Source organism: Buteo buteo, chromosome 3 (assembly GCF_964188355.1).
Source record: "Buteo buteo chromosome 3, bButBut1.hap1.1, whole genome shotgun sequence".
NCBI classification, from domain to species: Eukaryota; Metazoa; Chordata; class Aves; order Accipitriformes; family Accipitridae; genus Buteo; species Buteo buteo.
The window spans coordinates 6,252,422-6,274,548 of NC_134173.1; the positions used below are offsets into that span (position 1 = coordinate 6,252,422).

At 40.9% G+C, this 22,127-nt stretch overlaps 2 protein-coding genes across 4 annotated transcripts; one reads left to right on the forward strand and one right to left on the reverse strand.

Moving 5' to 3' along the window:
- Window positions 1–213: 213 nt before the first annotated feature.
- SDHA (succinate dehydrogenase complex flavoprotein subunit A) lies at window positions 214–16,798 on the reverse strand. The gene is made up of 15 exons (XM_075022744.1): window positions 16,681–16,798; window positions 13,288–13,374; window positions 12,817–12,978; window positions 12,265–12,408; window positions 11,954–12,118; window positions 10,605–10,753; window positions 9,213–9,337; window positions 7,784–7,952; window positions 6,993–7,188; window positions 6,014–6,185; window positions 4,561–4,679; window positions 4,074–4,185; window positions 2,781–2,911; window positions 2,124–2,237; window positions 214–1,255 (listed from the first exon to the last, which is right to left on the reverse strand). Exons 1-15 carry the CDS (start codon window positions 16,744–16,746, stop codon window positions 1,169–1,171), a joined length of 1,998 nt encoding a protein of 665 aa, XP_074878845.1. The 5' UTR covers window positions 16,747–16,798; the 3' UTR covers window positions 214–1,168.
- A 246-nt stretch (window positions 16,799–17,044) lies between these two features.
- Window positions 17,045–21,836, forward strand: CCDC127 (coiled-coil domain containing 127). Of its 3 annotated transcripts, none has more exons than XM_075022747.1 (3): window positions 17,045–17,081; window positions 17,497–17,626; window positions 18,292–21,836. In XM_075022747.1, the coding sequence occupies exons 1-3, from the start codon at window positions 17,046–17,048 to the stop codon at window positions 18,963–18,965; spliced, it is 840 nt and encodes a 279-aa protein (XP_074878848.1). In that variant the 5' UTR covers window position 17,045; the 3' UTR covers window positions 18,966–21,836. The 3 variants fall into 3 exon arrangements, with proteins under 3 accessions (XP_074878848.1, XP_074878849.1, XP_074878850.1); XM_075022748.1 differs by lacking the exon at window positions 17,045–17,081 and adding an exon at window positions 17,086–17,115; XM_075022749.1 differs by lacking the exon at window positions 17,045–17,081 and adding an exon at window positions 17,124–17,272.
- The last annotated feature ends 291 nt before the right edge of the window (window positions 21,837–22,127 follow it).

Below are 22,127 nucleotides of genomic sequence, written 5' to 3' on the forward strand. Positions count from 1 at the left end.
CTGGGCGAAGGCCCCGGAACAGCAACTTCTGGAGGGAGAGAACGGCGTTAGTTTATTCTGCTTTATTGTAATCTTGTTAAAGATGTATGGAAACTTACTTCCTCCCCCCTTAACAACAGTCAGGGCCCTTCTCCCTTCCAGCCCATGCCAGGGTAGTGCTTCGTTTCTCAGAGTCCAGTCCCCACTCCCTGGTGCAAGGTACAGAAACACTGCTGCCAGAGTGAAAGATGGTGTATTCAATTTTTCCAACCACAGCCAGCAACAGTCCAGTTTTTCCAACAGCAGCCAACAGTCAGCAGTTGAGAAAACAAAAAAATAGTCAAAGATTAAACACTGCATTGAATTACACTTCAGTCCTCCAATAATGGGGAGTTATTCACACAAACGCTGCTAGAAACTGCTCTATTGATGCCTTACAAGTTACATCTTGGCATTAAAGCCCATTAAGTTCGAGCCAGGTAAGCTTTAACACTTAGGTAAGCCTTCTGCAAAACTGTCCTTGGCTCCTCTAAGAGAAAAGACAGTCGAAGAAATACACACACGACACACCACTAAAATGGCTTCAGCAGTTCCAGAGATAGCAGAGATTAGCTATTGAGAATATACTCTGTTCATGGTATATTTTGGAAGAAGTAACTGGAGTACAAGTATCTTGTTTCTTTCAATAAAACAACAATATGACAATTTTAGCTTTAGAAATAATAAAGTTGTAATTACTAGTGCGTCATCTCCTTTTCTTTTCATGTTACTTACAGTCAGCAATTATGACACTTAATTTTAAAACTCAGCATCTCAATCTTGTCTAAAACTATTGCAATGCATTTCTCGTTCTTAAAATATGGAAATAATTATACATTCAAAATAAAAGCACTGTAATTATATACATAACAGCACATTCAAACAAATACAAATACAAGACCTCCAATCATTTTATTTAGACACATTCTGTGTTTTCCCTGTCAGTTTTGACAGATGGGTGAAAGAACATAAGCTGTCCTGCATTCCATTTTCGTAACTGTACAATAAGCCACAGCAGAACACAAGCTAGAGAAAAGTTTAGTCAGCATTTTCCATTAATTGAGAGTGACAATACTATTTTGATTTGCTTGTGCTATGCTTATATACACTAACCACCTCTGGGAGGGGACTGCAAGTTAAATGTAAGTTACTAGTATGAGCGAATAGCAGGTGGGACAGTTGAGCAGTCTTCTTCATTCAAAGTTCTGTCAATCACAGGTCTGTATTTCAAGGTAACCTAAAGTAAAAGAGAACAAAGAACTTTAAGACAAACATCTTGTATCTAAACAAGACAGCCTAGCTAACAAGAATGACCAAATAACAGAGATAACCGAACGACTGCATTGATGTTAAGCTGATTTCTCCATTATTCTTTTCCTTCCATAGAAAATGAAGTTAGTAACCTACAAAGAACATTTAAGTTCCCCCAAGTTACCACTGACTGATTCCTTAGAAGCAAAGCCTGACCAGAAATGGTATCAGAAGACTACTACTTTGAAAAAGGCCTTTCAGACAAAAGTAAAGTTGTGGCTAAGATTGCTAGTTCCTAGTTCTTTAAGCTAGGAAAGTCCTGGGAGATGGAGAACCCAATGGTCAGTTAGGAGACAGAATTGTGTCACTCTATCTTTCCATCCTCAGCAGCTTCAGGAAGCGAAGTGTTCTCACTTGTCCTCAAACTAGGTTCAAGGAAGCTGAAACTGGGAGAGAGGAAACAAGGAAGATTCAGAGTATGGGATAAAAAAAAAACAAAAAAACCACTCAAGATTTGTATAGGGTCAGATTTCAGTTCTATCTTTGAAATACCACAAAAACTTTATGCTAAACACCAACAATGGTTTTTACCACCATCAGAGGAAAATAAAAAAGGTTTTGAACTAGTCCGATGCAAGGGGAAAAACAATTCCAGCTCAAATTGCAAAGTCATTTCCCAAAGATCAACAGTAACTTCTTCCACATTAGTGTACTTGCTCCAAGTACACTAAACTGTACCAGGTACCTCAGACGGTGACAATCATTTGCAGTATTATCATGATATCAAGAGCTGTGTATGAAAGCAGCTGTCTGTTGACCGTGAGAAAGACCCTCAAGCATCAGGCTCAACATACCTTCCCAGATGGGATGTCCACATACGAAAGGGTGTGCTTTCTCCAGTGCTCTTCAAATGGCTTCCGCTGTTGGCCTTGGAGCGGCTTAGAATAGTCAAACTCATCTATCCTTAACTAAGGAGAAAATTAGGTTGGTATAGACCAGAAATTACATCTGCAAATCACTTTACAACCTCATGATTAGTTGCATTCCAATTACAATTGTAATACAATGTGTCTCCTAATAGCCAGCAAGCTTTATCTTAACACTACCTATGTCAAATCTTAAATACTGAGGCTTAACAAGGGCTTTAAGGTAATGTTCCCTGCATAGGACAATTATTCTGCTTGAAGTCCTGTTTATGCATTCATGACCTTATTATTACTATAGTCCTGGTTTAGACCTCTCTAATCATTCAGATGCACACATCTGAACAACAAGATGAACAACTCTTCTCTCAAGACTGTCACCCAATGTTGCATGCATCGGTCATTTTTACATAACAAATAAGAACAGATAAAATGGAACAGATGTGACCCCAAACAAGTACTACACTAGTCTTAACTCAAGACTCTAAAGACTGTACTTTGAAGAAATTACAACTTTTAAATAATCCATCTGAGGACACGTAACAAGAAAATTCAATCCTACATCCAGGTCACAGAAAATGTTTATACCTTATAGTCCTCTCTGGCATGAGCACCCCGGGATTCTTTGCGAGCTTCAGCACCATAAATGGTTTGTAGAGCACAAAGCATCAGGTTTTGCAGTTCCAGGGTCTCCACCAAGTCAGTGTTCCACACAATACCTAGTAAGATATTAAAATACTATGGAAGATGTTCTACAAACAAGTTATTCCTCAGTTTGTTCCTATTGCTGATACTTAGAATCAAACTAGCCAATGCTCCACCTACTGCAGTCACAGTACTCTGCAGTACTGAATTACTCACTATTGCCTGCAAGGCTCAGTAACAATTCCTACACCCTAACAGTCATAATGAATCTTAGAAAAATTCAGTAGTTCTACCAGGTGTCCCTGTTGCGTGTGTACTGCTGAGACAAAATTACACCAGGGATTCTTGCCTGCTTTATACCATACCTAAAACTCAGTCCCCATACCTCATTTAGGATCACAAGATCTGGCTACGTAGTAGCTCTTTAAGTAGATCCCTAGCAGATCCAGACAACAGGGCTTTCCCTTCCTTCCCACACTCAGGAACAAACCAACCTGCTAGTTATACAAGGTTCTTCTTCATTTAAGTATCTCCAAGGTGGACCCAAGTTTACTTACATGAATGTATCTTCATTTTGATCCCTACATTCTAAGCTATTTTAACACCTTTCTTCATGCTTGGTGAGAGCTGTCCAAGAAAGCCAGTTCTACTTTCAGTGTTAGGATACATGTCAAATAGCAGTAGTTAGAGAGAAATACACATGAGTGGACAAAAAGGTACCTCACCAGTTGTACTTAATTAACCAAGTTCTCCTAAGATACACTGCAAGATATGCCAGTATCTGTATGCAGCACTACCTGCTCAGCTGAAGAGTGAAAACTGAAGTGTTTGGCCTATGAATAGTCTTTAGATTTTTGCAACTCCCTGGTCTTTTCGTATGACACTTACAAAGTTCATCTTAGTATGAAGTTCATCTTAGTATGTGAACAACTTCATATCATGTTATGAAAGAACAGCAGTTAGTACCTTATACAGTTAAATCTGATTTCAGTCTCTGCTTCTTTGAAAGAGTATGCAGTCAGAAAACAAGCAGTAAGATCTAGTACATTACTGATTACCATGTTTGGCAAGTAGGGCTCTACAAAATATTTTGAAAGGTTCAAAGTGGTCAGTCTTTAGCCAAAGTTTCGAGAAACACATAAGAAGGTTTACAGAAGGAAAAAAAAACCACCACAAAACACAACAGTTTTCCCAGAGAGTACTCTGGCCAAGGTGGATTGTTTGCTACCAAATTACCTCTGTCAAATGTCTTTAGGTGAGCCAGATCACTATAAATTTGGCTAAGTTTTTCACAGCCTTCTTGGAGTACAGAACCAGTACGAAATACAGCAGCATGGTTTTGCATTGTCTGCAAGACAGTAAAACAAAATCAGTTTCATATGCCACATATGCATAATATCCCACGACTTCATTAGTTCCAACAGCTTGATACAGAGCTGTTTTGACTTCAAACGCATCTGCAGCCTGAAGAAAAAACATTCTTCTGCTCATCCTAGAGGAAACCCCGCTCTATTATACAGTGGGTAAACTATGCAAGAGGAATAGCCACGAAGGGAAGAAGAAACTAACAAAACTGATACAGCCTTTACTGCACACAGCCAATCTTCTCACACTGCTTTTCACTTCTGCAAAGCAAATCCTGAAGTGTACTTCGTAAAGGGACCAAGCCCCCTGTTGCTTGCAGCTTCTCGCACCTCATACTTGAGAGCTTCACCAGGCTTACCTTCTGCATGTTAAGTCGCACTTCTGAAGTTCTAACAGTTCCATTAGCAAATCTTAATTTGTCCAGATTAGCAACTGACGCTTCACCGGCATTTGGTTTAATGGAGGGAACTGGCTCTCCTAATAAGAAAATTTCAGTAAGTTTAGTAGGTGACTGGTTTTGGTTTCTGTCAGTTTCATAGACTAGCAACTATTAAAAGTCAGATTTGACTAAAACAGAATCTGTTTTCTTCCTCTGAGGTACAGATTAACTGTAATTTTCCTGAACTCCCACCAATAGTATCCTTACACTTAGAAATAGAGTTCTCAGTGGAATACATGAATCACATTCTTTCCTGTGACAGTAGGGAATTTATAGGTTTGGCTAAATTCTGCTATTAATTCCTTAAAAACAGTACTTGATGCTGACTATAGAATAAGCTTATGCTCGTGACTCCTTACCACCTTCCATTAACACTTTGTCTCCTCACCCCCAGACCTCCCACACTCTCTTGGGCCCAATTAAGGGACCAGGGACCAGTCGATAAGCTTGGCAGTTACATGAGCTCTGCATCTTGCCTTCAATACTGGAACCCATCTGTTACTGGGTAACAAACCAAACACAGCATCTTACCAGCACACTTCATCTCTCATGTAGCTTTGCATTCAGACTAATAAAAACCCTCCCGCAACTTCAAACTCAAAGGAGTCACAAAAAGACTGATCCAAATAAATGTTTGCACAAAGACAGAGCCAATTGGCATTGCTAGATCCAAGCTGGTTCCATCAAGAACCATTACTCTGTGTACCTTGTGCACAGTCAGACTGAAAAAACCAAACAGTCTTATTAATTTGGACATTAAGCAATGAGAAAAACAGATAACTACTTCTGGACTTCAGCTGCTCTGGCAATATAACTGCCTCTCACAGTGTTTTGTTGGTTGGGTGGGGTTTTTTTTCAGCTCACTAACTGTTGCTGAACCAGATTATTTAAAAATAACATTCAGCAGTGATAATCCACATTATGAGGGGATGAGATAGTATGATTTTTAGTATCTGTCTCTTACCATTTGCATATGCAGTCCACCTTATATATCAACAAGGTGGCAGCAAATTCCACTATAATACATTTTGTACATTTTGATGTAGAAGATGCAGTGCAGCATGTAGAGAAATCAGTCTTCATAATTCAATATTCTGTTTTGCTAGTCTGTGAAAAAATCTCAACTGTTTTTGCCAACAGCATTGACCCAGTTCCAGTTTTAAGATGATCAACTCACAAAGCAAATGTTAGTGACAAGCATTTGCATCACAAAGAACATGCCTATAAAAAGCATAAACACCGATTTCTGCCTTTTCTAACAAATAAAGAGTATATGTCTAGCATTCTGAATTTGAATTACGTAGCAACAACTCTTTGTTGGGCAGAAATGAAATCATAAAGGCAAATGTCTCTAAAATGAAGTGAGACTTACCAGGCTTGCATGTCTCTGCAATAGTAAGGGCGCAAGCACGGCCAAAGACCACCAAATCCAGAAGTGAGTTTGCTCCAAGTCGATTTGCGCCATGGACAGATGCAGAGGCTGCTTCCCCACAAGCATATAAACCAGGTACCACTCTATCCTCACCATTCACATGTGTGATCACCTATCATTTCAGACAGTCAATTAATACTCATTTCTTAAACAGTTTATAACAGCACAAACCTCCTTATTTGCAAAGGCCATGTGCACGTAAGGATGAAACACAGCAATATGAAGTTTTCTCCAACTCTAAAACAATAAATACCTTAGTTCTAAAGCGCAAGTAGCAATGCTACGTAAATACAGATGGCAGTAAAACCTAAGATTTCTTTAGTTATGCTGATGAAACAGAACCATGTACTCTTCATCACAATTCTGCAGCAAGTCAGAAAAGCACAGAAAGAAAGTCTGATCTGCACACATTTCTAAGGCAAAATTTTACATTAGAAATTAACAGGTACAATACACTGAAACAGAAAAATTCACCTGACACCATCACATTGACTTCTAATTAGTATGAGTTGAAGCAATCTGCTTTAGTGTAGAGATTACATGAGGTACAGAGAATTAATATACATTAACTGCAGTTACAGACTGTAATATAGAGCCCTAGTTTGATCTCTGTTCAACTATATATTATCACCAACTTGATAAACAAGAGAATTCTTGTCAGACATGACAGTAACTTCATTTCAGTCATTTCTTCATCTCCATATGGGCTGTAACATGGCTTTCAAGTTATTGACAAAAACAAACAAGACTGTGCGATTTAAGTACTCTGACATCATTATTATAATATTATTATTAAGCTAATCTTACTCAGCATCCTTACATTTATGAAAAACATTGTTAATGCTTTTAAATTTGGAAAATCATTTCCTTTTATCAGGCTGGGAAAAAAGAAAAATCCTAAAAGTGATCTATTACTTACTTGTCCTTTGTAGTTAGTAGGAATACCTCCCATATTATAATGCACAGTAGGCAGAACAGGAATAGGCTCTTTAGTGACATCGACTCCAGCAAATATCATAGCTGTTTCTGAAATTCCTGGGAGACGGGTTGCTAGCTGCTGTGGTGGTAGGTGGTGCAACTGCAAGTACACATGGTCTTTTTCAGGACCACAACCCCTACCACAAAAAACCACAAAAAAACCCAAGTCAACATTGGAACACAAAACAGGAATTCTGCAAACACCAGTAATATTTCTAATCCAATTCGTTTCATTTATGAAAAAATTTTAACTTTAATTTTTTCAAAGGTTATCTGACAAAAATGAATATCTAGCATATTTGAAAAGTGTTGAACCTGTCAGAATTTACATGTAGTTTTCACCTCCCAGCTTTCTTTTCAGAATAACTCACAGTACTTCAGACTTTAAACCACTATATCCCTGCAGAAATATCCAAGAATTGAAGATAATTAATTTGGTGCTCTGTTCTCTTGATTATTTCCACTGTTTGCAGTTAAGAGCATATACATTAAACTTGTTTGAGCAACTGTCTCTAGATGCACCAAATTCAAACAGGATACTCCTAACATCTTGTGTTCCCTTTTAGTATCATTAGGAATTAACAAGCAAATTTTTTTCCCTACATGCAGTGTTCAGCTAACAGTTACTAAAGCTCACTCCCATGAATTATGAGGTGTTTATCACATTGTACCACATATAGTCTAGTACGATTAAGTATTCATTCTGTAGCTTTGTTCGAATATTTAACTAACCTTCCTTCACGGATTTCTATGGTCATAGAACGAGATACTACATCCCTGGAAGCTAGATCCTTAGCAACAGGTGCGTATCTCTCCATGAATCTTTCACCTTGACTGTTAATTAGAATACCTCCCTCTCCACGACAGCCTTCTGTTATAAGGCAGCCAGCCCCATAGATACCTGTCAAGAAAGAAAATAACCATTAAATGAGATATTCTCTCAACAGCTTCATAATCAGGATGACCAGGACTGAACAAACAAGGTTGCCTTAAAATAATGCAAACAAGTCACAGGGATAGATTTTATTCCACCTTAATCCTATCACTAGTAACTGTCTCTCAAGACTCTCAGAAACAAGTATTGTTATTCCTTTCAAACACTCATCCTGGAAGGTGAGCAAGTTGATTTGGAACACCCACGGTATCTAAAATATCAGAACTAGAAGAGATCCGCACCCAGCAATAGGTAAGGAGACTTTTACAAAGATTTTGTAGACCTTCAGGAATTACTTTGTTCAAGATCTTTAAGTAAACCAGAAGTTGATTATCTCAAGGCCAGTCTGCTCATCTTTGTTCCCCCTTCTGTGCTAAAGCAGTACAGGACAGCTTCCAATCGTGTGGAATGTCAAAGCCTACTCAGTAAGTCTTCTTTTCCTTTAGAGAAGGAAGGCCTACCTGTCAGCCTTCAGCACTGGTCATCATAGAAAACAAAAATGCTAACCGATTCATGCACTTGAAAATTATGTGAAAAGCTATGGAATTCTCAGACAAGTAATGAAGCTTCTTTGACTAGAAAAACCTTAGCTAAGTCAAATGAACATTGGATCTCTATGACATAACAAGGATAACATTGTAAAACTAAGTGAACAATTAAAAAAATCACCACTTATCACAAGTTAAAACTCAGCATTTAGCTACAACCAAAAAAGCAGATCTTCACTTTTTAGTGTGACCACTGTTGTCCACAGTTTAGATCCTGATCCTCTGCTATAAAACTGCAGTCCTAAATATATACCTTTACTTCAACTACCCCACTTCCACAAAAGATTCTGGTATATAACTCCTTAACGTTTGCATCTATCCTGTTGCTCCTGTATCTAATATCAAACTCTTCAAAATATTAAAGATGAGAGGAAACGTAAGTTTAAGAGGTGAAGTGGTTTCAACTTGGAATTCATAAAACCTCTTAGTATGGTAAAGACAGCAACTTAGAATATTTAACACTGGCCTTTAAATTAGAACAGCTGAGACATCTCTCTCATTGTGTCTTACTCAGATTTATATTCCACAGCAGTTGCAGACAAGTCTAAACACCTGTCACAAGCAACAAATGAAGTGCTGCAGAAAGTGCAAACTGATATGAGCACATTTTAAAACAACACAAAAACCCCAATCTGTTCAAATCATTAAAAATAATGTTGTATTATTTCATATTCTGTACCTGTAGGGTGAAACTGTACAAATTCTAAGTCCTGGCAAGGAAGACCAGCTCGTGTGACCATAGCAGTGCCATCACCCGTACTAGTATGAGCAGATGTACAACTGAAGTAAGTGCGGCCGTACCCACTACAGGACATAAAAGTTAACAGAATTAGTAGTGAAAAAAGTATCACCAGAACATACCACTCAGCTATGCTCTTTGCACAATAGTGGAAATAGAGCAGAGGGTTAATAAGCAAGATGCCTAAGTTTTGCCTGTACTAAGTTCAAACAAAAGAAAAGAAAATTGGTATTGTCCTGTTATGCTCAACTGTATTTAAAAAACAGCTGGTGACAGAAGGTCCAAGAAAAAGAATAACAGTTCCAAAGCAGGATAGTTAGGTTAATATCAGAAGCCTTTTTGCCAGAAAAAGCTACTTCAGGAAGTTCTCTCAATACAACCCAATAGCATTAAACTCGATTTGAACTATTACTTAGCAGTTTTATCAAAAATAGCATATAACAATAGTTTAAGTCCTCAACACTGCCCTGATTTTATATTTCTAGATTTCAAAACCTAGTTGCCCAAAATTAGGTATTAAAAGAGAATTCTTGTGCCTAAAACAAATATGTTAGCTTCCAATGTTACTGAGCACTGCAAATACCCCCAATTTCAGGACAAACTCTCAGAAGAGGTATCAATCTACATATTTTATGTACCTCAAAGTACTCAAGTACAAAAACAGCCTCAGCTTTAATAAAGCCAAATTATATAGGCAACCGAACTCCATTGTTTTGCTATGCTCTATAAACATATCTGTCACACAAACAGATAAGGGAATTTTGCTGTTTATTGCTATCTAATGCATATAGCATTCTAATAAAGGTATACAAACTTTTTCAACCAAGTAATGTTAAGTTACACTCATCCGACAATTTCATCCTACAACAATCAGACTTACAATTTTGGTATCTTAATGTAACAGATTCTCCCAAATTTTGAAGAAAGTTGTTTCCCACAGGAAACTCGGAACCCTACAAATATATACACATTGGCAGCATTGCAACAATCTCTGCTTTAAACAGCACTTTTTAAAAATCTCAGACCATTTGGATCACACATACTGCTCTTGCGCATTTCGCCTTTGAGTCGTTGTTCTAGAATTCAAAGTTAGACTTCATATTAAATTTATACTTGGTCACAAAAGTAATAGCTGCCTTCTTTCAGAGGGAACGACTGAATTCAGTTGTATTACTTTTGATCAAAGTGGGGAAAGCAGATGAACATGTAAGTTACGTTTTTCAAGCCAACACGGCATCTCTACACTGTGGATTCAAATACATGTACAAACACACAGACTTCCAACTAGTAGCACACTCAAGTTTCTGTACTTCAACATAAACATTACATTACCCAGTAGCAATGACAGTGTTCTTTGCTCTAAAACGATGTATAGTGCCATCTTCTATGCAAAGGGCAATAACACCACGACATTCTCCATTTTCCATAAGTAGGTCCAAGGCAAAATATTCAACAAAGTAGCTTGTATCATATCTTAGAGACTGGAGGAAAATAAAAAAAGGAACTTGAAGAAAAATCCAGAAACCAAAGTAACCTCTCTTCAAAACTGTCAACGCATACAGGCTGTATCAGGATAAAAACCAAAACCATTCCCACCAACTCTCAGGGAAGCCAGTTTCCTCACAAATCTTTATAAAAATTTGCTAATGAATCTATTCTAGCTTAAAGAGACACGAGTAGTTATCAAACCACTTAATTCTGAGAAGTCATAACTAGTCAGCAAGACTTGTTATTTCCCTCTACATTTGGCAACACTTTAGTCAGCTGCAGTGCTTGATGCATGTACAAGCACATTTTACTTAACCTCTTGAAGAGAAGCAGAATACATCTCCGGGAGCCTAGTATACCAGCAAAAGCAGCGGGCATAGAGTCAAACATTCTTTCATGCCCTCAAGGATCAGACCAGTGTTTGGCAGCACTGAACATTCATATTGCAGCAGCACATATAGTGTGAACCTGAAGGAGAGCAATTAGCTACCTACTAAGTAAATAAAAAAACATTAGCTACTAGCTACTTAATTTCAGGTTTCAAGTAGCTCGCTACCATTTTAAAATAACCAAACCTTTCTTTAGTTATGGTTTGTAGAATTGATAGGAACAGACACTGGAACACCAGCCACTTACTTGCCATAGAGCAAGCTCAGAAACGCACAGTACGCCACCATGCATTTACACCTCTTGCTTTCCCTGCTCCCTATTTGAAGATGAGTGAAGGAAAACACTGCCTTGTACCTTTTTTCAGGGTTCTCCAATGCTGCTGTGTCAGATTTTTTTGAAAGGAGTTCTTTGGGGAAGGTTTACATAAATTGTCTTTGGGTCTAGTTAACAGACACAAAAGTATTAACAGCTAAGAACTACTACAGGCCACAAAGCTAACAGTGTACGCTGATTAACATTCGTTGTCTTCACGAGAGCCATTATAATTACGATCTTTCACTTTATTCTATTTCTGCATACTCCTGACAAAAAACAAGCATCACCTAGGCTACATCCTTCTACTTTGCCGAAGGACGGAAATCCAGAATTGTTCTCAATCATTCCCCAAGATTCCTCATTCATATGTGAAGAGCTACACATGGGTGGTTCCCCCCCGCAACCTCCAGGGGGAAGAAGAAAAAAAACCAAACATCATCAATTGCAAATACAAAAACCCAAACCAAGCTTGCTTCACAGCTGCTTACCCTGCCATACAGAGTATGTAAGAGAGAGTGTCCAGTCCTGTCTGCAACACAACAGCATCTGTGAGCCTGTCCTCCTTTTCCAAACTGAAGACTCTGTCCACCAAATGCACGCTGATAGATTTTTCCTTCTTCAGTTCTGCTGAACGGCATCCCATAGTTTTCCAGCTGTTGAACCCAAACACAAACATCAGAAACTCTTGTGCATAACAATCCAACAAGTTATTTTACCATGTTCCTAGTAAGGACATCTCTTTGGAAGCTAGTCTGTGTTATAAATACTTAGAGCCAACATCAATTCCAGTGGGTCTCACCTCTATCACCGCAGCTGGGGCTTGCTCGGTCATGTAGTGTATGGCATCCTGGTCACCCAGCCAATCAGACCCTTTCACTGTGTCGTAGAAATGCCACCTCCAGTTATCGTCCTCCATGTTTCCCAGAGCAGCATTGATCCCTCCCTGAAAATGAAAATCCATTTTCCCGGAATTATATTACTGAAGTACAGCCTTAGTAGGTTTTCCTCATTCCTGTTAAAAGTCACAAACCATTTATGCCTCCATGTACAAGAAATACAGTAAAGTCAGATTTAACGTGGCTGTGAAAAACCTGCACAATTTATCAGTTTCACACTCACTCTTATCTTGTTCTGTTTCATGTAACACAACGAATTGCAAAGTTACACTGAATGCAGTGAAAAAGCACTGAATATAATCTAAACACATATTGCCCTGCAAAGTAGTTTCAGCTAAATATGCAATATTTATAAAAGGAAGTGTGGCCTTGAAACATGATGTTTGTGTGCATATTCAAATCAGCTTTCTGACAGCAGGCATTTTTTTAAACATTTGTTCTACTTCATTTCTCACCTGTGCAGCAACGGTATGAGATCTGGTGGGAAACAGCTTTGTAACACATGCTGTATTAAATCCAGCTTCTGACAAGCCAAAGGCAGCCCGCAGACCTGCTCCTCCTGCACCCACAACAACTGCATCGAATTCATGGTCCACTACTGGATATTGTGTAGAAATCTGGAAAAATAAATCCATGTGTTATGATCACAAATATTTCAAGGTAGGTCAAACTTAAGTTTCATGGAGACACAAGCAGTATAGGTTTCATGTTCTTAATAGACTCTTGCAGCAAATGCTACATCTATTATGTACTGTCTTGGGTGGAAACTATCATTAAAAAAAGCAATGCATTTCAGCAACTCAATCTCACTATGTACTTGAACACAACACTCCACTAAAAGCCAAGTACCAGGTTGTTTCACATCTCTCAAGCATTATGTGTATTATTTAACCTGTTACTTAAGACATAAAGAAGCACAAACATACCGAATCAGAAACCTTCGTAGAAGCATTTTTCTTTCCGTAGACTGTGAAGTGTAAGTTGCGTGCAAGAGTCTGACATGCCGCTGGCCACTATGGAAAGAAGTCAAGATAACTATTATAGAACAAATGTTTACACAAAGACGACTTTCAGTGTTCTCAGCTACCCTACATTTATAACAAACTTTTACTCACCACTGATAACATACATACAAGAATATTGTATCAACTTATTTTAAAGCTACATGCAATGAAGTTCCAGCTTTCCTATATTCACAACCAGAAAAGAAAAAAAAAGTTTTGACTGGATGAGAGAGCAGTCTGTGACGCCCTGCTACTTGCAGGCTATGTTATTTACAGCACTAAAGCTAACCAGTCTCGCAGACCTATCTGAGGCTGCACTGACAGAAGAATATGTTTGCAATTAATGCTGTAGTATTCTTACACTTTTTTTCGTATGTAAGCAAAGATGGAGACAGCTTTATGGAAACCACAGGAATTAATGGAAAATACCTCTTGCGTCAAGCAATCCTTTTAATTCTTTCAGGTGGCCAAGAATAATGAAGATAAAAAAATTAGGTGGTAGGGAAAGCTGTTCCAGCTCATCACTGCTTCAAAAGTCAGATATATTTCTCTTTTTCTCATTCTCTATTAGTGGCCAATTTAGAACCATTTATTAATACCTAAATGAAGCACAAGGGCACAGTTTTCCCCTTCTGTAATATTATTCCCTCTCCCCTGGCATGTTCAAAACCAAAAACAAAACGAAAAACCCCACCACACAAACCTACCCAATATCCAGTCTTTGCTTTAACAGGTTAAAAGAATTTTAGTCTCCACAGTATAAATACCCAATTTCTTGGAACCTGGTATTTCTTCTTTGCACTGTTCAGAAAAACACATCTAACTGAGGATGTATGATTGATGAGAACAGCAACACAAACCCATACTAGTGACCTATGCAGTGACATCAGCACTTCCCTGTTTGAAATATATCCTAAAATGCACTGGAGTAACATTTGAACCATGAATATAACAGTTGCTGGAAAAGACAATCACCCTATAATATGCTAACAAGCAGATCTTCCCTCCTTATCCTTTCCAAACGTTCCCCTCTTCCTCCATACCAGAACTGAACTACACTACACCTTCCTCGACCTAGTTTTATCATTTCTCATACTAGCTTCCTGTAATTATCATCTTGCATAACAGTGAATCTAACGCATCATCATATTTGCTAACACACTTCTGGTTTTTACAGCCATCTTCAAGTAAGAGCAGCCTTAACATCTATTCACAAAGAGTTCTGCGAATACCCTCCTCCAGGCAGTTACTCTCCCCCTTCCACTCTGCTGTGTTACCACGCTTTGGGGCAACTCCATGCCCATCTTAATTCCTGTATTAATCATCTTCATTAACATCTCACATACAGAATCAGATCAACTAGTTCACGGACAGCCAGATGTAACCCAAGTATCAGATGCAATTTATCTGCAAAAGAGCGTTCCCAACAACTACAGCTCGAGCTAAAATGGGGCTTCCTCTCTGCAGCAGAACTGCTTTCACAGGCCAAGTGCAACCCAAGTTAGACTAGCAGAACTCTAACTGACATGGCAGGCTACAGTGCACACTTTAAACGTAGCAACCATGCATTCTCCAGCATATACTCCTAATGCTTTTTTCCAAAATGTTTTTGCAGCAACAGTACAGCTCTTTTTACAGCAATAAATTATTTCTCACTGGTGAGCAACAATACACATGGTAACTGCATAAAGCAATTCAAAGAAAATCTTTACTGCACGTAAAGACAGCACACAATGAAGAGGTCTGTAAATACTTAGTATTGCTTAAAGTGCAAATGACTGAGGGGGGAAAAAAACAACACAAACTACCTCCCCTGTGACTATGCCCTAAAGCCCCAGAAGAAACTGACCCTTTTTTTTTTTTCTCCCCTCAGAGTAAACAGCCTGCTGCAATCTCCAATCAGAATTCTGCCACAATGCCTTGCAACTAATTTCCTTTGAAGAAACTTTGTTATTTTCTGAAGTTGCTATAAACAGTTATCAAATATATTTTGCATCAGAGGACTCTGGAAATACATTATAAAAAAACCCAAACCACACAACTGTTTAGCAGATTGCTTTTCTTTCCACATCTAAGCTTTGAGAAAACAGTTTTCAGAACTGCTATTCCCATCCACATACACTTTTCTGTTAAAGTTATACATATGAATTTCTGCCACCATAAGTTTTGTTCAGAATGAGTCTGAACAGAATTCCACAAAGCAGAAAAAGACATTACACTAAATTTTAAGTAAACGCTGATCACACTAATCCTAAATTGTTATGCCACCAGGGACATCACTGCCCTTATGAAATTAAAGGTCCAACCAGAGCCAGTTCACCACCATCTAAAACATAAAGACAATCTTTAAGTCTTTCTCCCTGTCAGCAGGTTGTCTTTCCTGCACTTGCTTTATAAGACAGAGACAACTACAGCTGCATTTACAGGGTCCTTTTCCCACACATTTATCTTTTGCAATCCCAAGCTCATTACGGACACGCACAGTGAAAACAGTGGAAAGACGCTGAAAGCTTCCACTTCACCACGGAGGAAAACAAGCCTTCGCTAAGGACTGCTTACAGATCAGCTAAAACAGTCAAACGTTTAAGAAGCACCGCTTCTGGAAACAACTGCTAGCCAGATCCAAGCAACATACAGAGATACACCAGCTTCCCACACAGGTCCAGAAGCAGCCAGCAATAAGCTCTCTACCCAGGTGCTGGGGCTGGAAGGTGCTGCACCTGCCGGCCTCTTCCAGAGCCCTTCCCCACCACGTCCCGTCCCCGCTGCCTTCTCCCATCCCTCCTGGAGCTCCCTCACGGCCTAAGGCTACGGCATTCGCTTCCCAAGCCAGGAGGAGCGGCCCAGCCCTGCCCACAGTCAGCTACCACCCAGTAACTTGCCCTAGGAGCCGAGTAGCGAGGCCGGCCCCGCTTCGGAAGAAAAAAAAAGAGAGAACCGATGGGAACGAGCCCGCCGAGGGGGCACCCGGCCCCGCACGGCCCTGCCCGCCCCGCTCCCGCAACCCAGCCGCGGCTCCCCGCCCCGGGGCGGGTGCTCCCCCGCCAAGGTCACGGGGGAGACACCGGCTACGGGCCTCCGCGAACCAGGCCGCGGGGCAGGGCAAGGGGGGAGCCCGGCCGGCACCAGGCGCACTCCCCCGCCGCGGCTGAGGGGAGCGGCAGGGGACGCCGGGGGGGGGGGGGTGGTCCCCAGGCCCGGCCGGCCCGTCTCCCTCCTGAAGGGGGTTTCTCCGCGCCAGCCCCGCGTCCTGACCGTTTCCCCTCCACCGGGACGCCGGCGGGAGGGCGGAGGGGACCGAGGACAAGCACTCACCGCCCGCGCCGCCGGCCGCAGCCAGCGCTTCGCCAAGCTCCGCGAAGCCGCTACCGTTGCCGCCATTTCGCAAGGGCCCGCAGGCGCCAACGAGGGCGCATGCGCCAGAGCGCCGCTGACGGCGCCGCTACCCGCAAGGCTCGGCGGGAGAAACCAATTGTGCTAGGAGCGGGGGGGGGGGGGAGCTCAAAGGCTGAGGGCCTGCGTACTTCTATGCGGTGTGCGTGTCCCCTTTGCCAAACCTCGCCTCATCCCGCTAGCTGAGCCGGCTGGGACGGGGCCAGACGATTGGGAGCGCTTAGGGGATGGGGCGAGTCGGTTCGTTGTCCCCCCTCGTCTTCTCCCCCCCCTTTTTCTCTAGGCTAATGGGCCGGCCCGAAAAAAGGGGGCGTGTCCGGCAGGTAAGTGACAGCGGCCAGGCTCCGCCGCGGCCCGGTAGGTGGCTGTTCCCGCTGAGGGGACCCTCCGCCCCGCCACCGGCTTGGCGGCGGGGACGGGGCCGCGGCCTCGGCCTGGCAACGCGGAGGAAACCTGGAGACCTTCGGGACGGCGGCAACAACAGCGGCGAACGTGCCGCCGGACGGGGAAGGGGGTGGGCGGTGACAGCGGCAGCGCCGAGGCCCGTGGGGGGGGCGGTAGTTAGGGAGCAGGCCGGGGAGCCTGTGGCTGGATGAAGGGTCGTCCGTGCTGGGATCCCCGAGCGATGGGGCCGCCGTTTGAGGGTCCTGAGGCAGAAATACCCGTCCCGGAGTTAGCTGTGGTGCGAGGTGGCTGTAGGAGCGGGCCTAGTAACGCCCCGTTTCTCTCCCATCTTAGGGTGCCTTGATGAATAACTTAAATGACCCTCCCAACTGGAACATCCTGCCAAATCAACGAGAGCCCGGGGATGAAGGCAGCAGGTGGAACTACGCCTTGCTGGTGCCCATGCTGGGCTTGGCCGCTTTCCGTAAGTAGCGCCCGGGCCTGGCCGCCAGAGCTGGGGTGCGCGGCCACGCTCGGGGGTCTCGCCCGCCCGCCAAAGGGGAACCTCTGAAGCAGTACAGTGATAAAGTAATACCCCATCTAGGGTTTCCCTCTGGTCTGCTCGTTTGTAACGGTAAGCACTGTTTACAGCGTTAGGGCAACGGCCGTTTTTCACGCACGGAATTGAATCTGTATTGAATAAGCTCCAATTTACACAGCTCTCTCAGAAGAGCGGGCACGTGATGTGCTAGAGAGCCCAAAGGTAACAACCCAAGGAGCTGCGGGTGTACATTTATTGACTGGACCTGAAAAGTCCTCAGTGTAGTTCCTGCATTGGAAGCCTCCATTTTGTTTCCCCATAACTTTATTTTCCTTCCTTAATCCAAGAAGTGTGTGTATTAGCAATAAAAGACTAGGGGAGATTTTACTTCAAAGGTGACATAGTCATTTAAAGTGACTTACTGTGAAACATGGACCCACAGAAATACATTTTGTGGGACATATGAATAGAAGTGAATATCATTGGGGAGGGCAGGAAAGGAAGCTTTTTACCACTTAATAGCTTCTTTAGAATCATACTTAATTAATCATACCCATCAGTGTTATATGTGTTATACTCATGTCTGAAGTCTCATTTATATGTGATAGGTTGGATCTGGACCAGAGAATGTCAAAAAGAAATAGAAAGAGAAAAAAAAGAATATTATAAAAAACACTCATCTTTACAAAAAGAGCTGGAAGCCAAGTACCGGGATATAATCACAGAAAATCGTCGCACGGTCGCTCATTTGGAGTTGGAGCTTGAAAAGGAGCGCCACAGAACCCTGAGTTACCGTGAAGCCCTTGTGTCCCAGAGTCGCAAACTAGTAGAAGAAAGAAGGATCCTAGAACAGGAGCAGGAGAAGTTAGAGCGAGAAAAACAAGTGCTTTTGCGCTCAGGAGCAGAAGGTAACTTGTATCAAAGTTGTCTGGCAAAGGAAGAAGAGTGGCAAAAGAGAGCCAATATTGTACTAAAAGAATTTGAAGAGGGACTCAAAGAAAGACAGGACATCTACTGCAGCCTTGTTGTACCCAGAGGCCAGAGACTAGAAATAGAGAGAAATCTGCTAGTTAAAGCAGCAACTGATCCTGTTGCTATGGCTCTACATATGGAAAGTGGCTTAAAAGATATTTTCAAACATGATAACTACTGTGGCAATCTGCTGAACAGAAACAAAAGTCAAAATGGAAGACTTATGTGGCTGTATCTGAGATATTGGGAACTAGCTATTGAACTACAGAAGTTCAAGAGGGCAGAAAAGGCCATGTTAGGAAAACGCTAAGTAGGGGAAGTAATGGGATTTCATGTGATCCATCGTGCATAGTAGGGACAATCACAGTTGTAGTCTGAAGGTGTTAAATTCTCCTACTGCATTTCCGTTTCTCCTCCTTGTTGCACTTGTAATTGCATGGGATGTGCAGTGTCGGTGCCTTTCCTTTCACTGTCTAACAACAGATGCTCCAGTGAGCTATGCATGCTCTTAAACTCTGTTGTGTTTGTATTCCAGGCTGCTGTGTAGTATAGAGAGATGCCAGCTTCCATAGGTATCAGAAGCAGCAAAACAGAATTTAGAGTGATTTACCTAGTTGATGGTCATACTCCATCAACAGAGATGTGTGATTTGTCTCCCCTAAGTGGGGTAGCACATTGTACTCCTTATCCCTGATGTTTTACATGATGTCTCAATGCTATCTTTTTTTTAATATTTTTTTTTAAGTTTGTTTGTTTTGTTTAAGCAAGACTGGTTCTGAAGCAGATGTTTGGAAGAGACTGTGTTTGAGCAAGCTACTTGCCACGTAAATCCTAAGTGTATATACATACATTTATATAAATTATGTATGTGTGAATGTGTATGTATATAAATGTATGTAATAGTATTCTGAGGGGGGCAATAGTATGATCTTGTTTCAAATTTAATCAGTCTTGCATTGTCTTCCAGCTTAATATAGAAAGAGTACTTTATGAATGAAACATCCAAAAGATGCTAATTAAAATAACACACGAAGAAACAGATTCATGAAAGTCTCATTGGAGCTAGGGATCCATGCTTGAATACTAGGAAGTGTATAAACTCAAAGTTACATTCTCATCATACTGGAGGTATGTTAAGAATACTTAGGTTTTTTTCTCAGTCAAGGTTTTAGTTGTAACCCAACGGTGTGCTTCCATTATAGACATCACTGTGCTGCTGCCTGGTTAGCTTGCAGGAACCTCCATGGGTTACAGCCATTGTACCTGGCTCTGTTCCCTGAACAGGTCCCATTTGTTATTTGCAGATAGGAACCTGAATGCAACCTGCACTGGTAGCCACTACCTCCCTCTCTGACCGTCTCAGATCTCCCAGAACTGAAGTATACTCTTCCACGACTCTTAAAGTTTGAGCTTATGGTTCACCACTTCACATACACATGACCATGAAAGCCTACAGATACACAAGCTTTGCAAACTTTAAAGACAGGGGGCTTTTTAATTTAGTTAGTGCAGTAAAATAAACAGATCTAGATGAAAACAAACAAACAAACAAACAAAGACCAAGGAAACAGTGCATTTCCATGCTTGAAATCCCTTAAAACATTGAGTGTTCTTTGGGTCCTTGTAGCAGTAGGAACCACCTTCTTTTTCAAAGGTGCCATGTATTTTGGAGAATAACTCTTTTTTTCTTCCTCCTTTCTAATCCAGCCTTAGACCTCAAAGGGGCAGTGTTTACCTTTCTGTTTATAACATCTGGTCTTCTCTGTTCCTTGACTTTGATTAGTGTCGGTAGGTTGTCTGTTCTTTAATTAGCAGTTCTTTATTTACCGAGGGCTAGACTTGACAAACATGTTTGCTCTAGGCAATCAGCTACTGTATGGCTCGGAAGCAATCCAGCTAAGTGAATGCCCTTCCAGTTTTAACAGAGACCTCCAGCAGATACAAGTTTTTCTCTTAGTATTTCCTCCTGGTTTCATTTCAGTCTGGGCACAGAAGACAGCAGATAAATCTTTTGAAGTAGTGTGTGCAACCTAATCCAGTTACTCAGCAAAAGTATCTAACATGAAATAAAATTCCTAAACAGAATACATGTTTCCCAACTACTCATTTTTCCAGTTGTGATTTTGTTCGCCTTGGTGGTACTAATTATACTGTTGTATTGATTTATTAGTCTGTTATGTACTGATTTTTTTTTTTTAAATAAAGTTGTAGTAGATAGACAGACCTGGGGGAAAAAAAAAAGGAGATATCATCACAAACACCAGAAAGGCCAAAGTTTGTCTGGATGCCAAGCATGTGCCAGTTGGGAGGTGAGAACACAATCGAGTTACTATTGTGTGACAGCCTGAGCCAAGCTGCTGTAGCTGGCCATATGTACATGCCCTAAATGCCCAGTAGAACAAATTAGTTTGAATAACTTACCCTGTGTGTAATTCCTTCAGGATGTGGAAAGTGTCTGACCACACAGCTGTGGCACACTTCATACGTACAGGCAGTTAAGCAACTCGGATGACAAACAGCAGCCAGTGAATCAATGCCAATGTATTTGAGATTCATGCCTTGAATTTGTACAGATTCGTGAGTTCTTAGGATTAAAAGATCAAACATTTTATGCTTTTTCATTTTTTTCATAGTTTGTCACTGATCACTCAAAATGTTTTAAAGAAAAATGTAGTCAAGAGAGTAAAACACATTTTTCGGTATAAATATGTAAGTTGAAGGATCATACACTCGATTGTACAGGGTTGGATGCAATGTAATAAATGTTTGATACTCACTTTCACTTTTTTAGAAGTGTCAATTATTTGCACAACTAATTGTTGAACTATTATTCATGGACACTTTGCAGGTCAGTGTATTAAGACCGAAGTTACTTGAGGAGGATTTTTAAAAGCATGTAACTGGTTTAGAAGCACCAATCCTGTTAGCTTCTACCAAAACTCATGTTTGTTGGTGTGTTACATATTTTTGCAACATTCCCCCTTTGTAGGTTATGTTAAAAGTTCTATTGTGAGCTTTATATTGCCCAACAGCTATTGTTCTGGATTAGCTATTTGTTTGGAAATGCCCATATATATGTAGAATGCACTAATAATTTGTTTTCAGAATATTTCATGAACTTTTTTTGTTACAAAAACAGTCACTCACCTGTTAAACAAACATTAATAAAAACCCTTGCATACTTCTGCACTGTTTGTAACTTGGGCAAGGTGGGTGGGAGGAGTGGAATTTCCTATTTTATTCCAACTATTCCAAGCAAACTGCACAATTTTAAGGTTTTACAAATAGGACAATTTTTAAATGGGCATGTAAAAAGTTTTGGTCTTGGTGCTGAGAAGAGAATATGTTGGCAAGTTTTTTCTTTCTTGGGAAAGAACAGCATCGTTAAACAGATCAGTGCACCAGCTTTAACTGAAGAGGAGTGGTTAAAGATGACCATCCCACTGAAAGACTGGGGTGATGCCTTCTGTCT

What these genes read in the sequence shown, in the direction of transcription:
- SDHA (XM_075022744.1), bottom strand. Translation starts at nt 16,746, where the DNA reads ATGGCGGCAACGGTAGCGGCTTCGCGGAGCTTGGCGAAGCGCTGGCTG. An exon ending in TGCGGCCGGCGGCGCGGGCG is followed by an intron (nt 13,375 to 16,680) that starts GTGAGTGCTTGT and finishes TTCTTTCCATAG; the next exon opens with TGGCCAGCGGCATGTCAGAC. An exon ending in TGTACAGTTTCACCCTACAG is followed by an intron (nt 7,953 to 9,212) that starts GTACAGAATATG and finishes CTTTCTTGACAG; the next exon opens with GTATCTATGGGGCTGGCTGC.
- CCDC127 (XM_075022747.1), top strand. Translation starts at nt 17,046, where the DNA reads ATGGGCCGGCCCGAAAAAAGGGGGCGTGTCCGGCAG. An exon ending in AAAGGGGGCGTGTCCGGCAG is followed by an intron (nt 17,082 to 17,496) that starts GTAAGTGACAGC and finishes CTCCCATCTTAG; the next exon opens with GGTGCCTTGATGAATAACTT. An exon ending in GCTGGGCTTGGCCGCTTTCC is followed by an intron (nt 17,627 to 18,291) that starts GTAAGTAGCGCC and finishes TATATGTGATAG; the next exon opens with GTTGGATCTGGACCAGAGAA.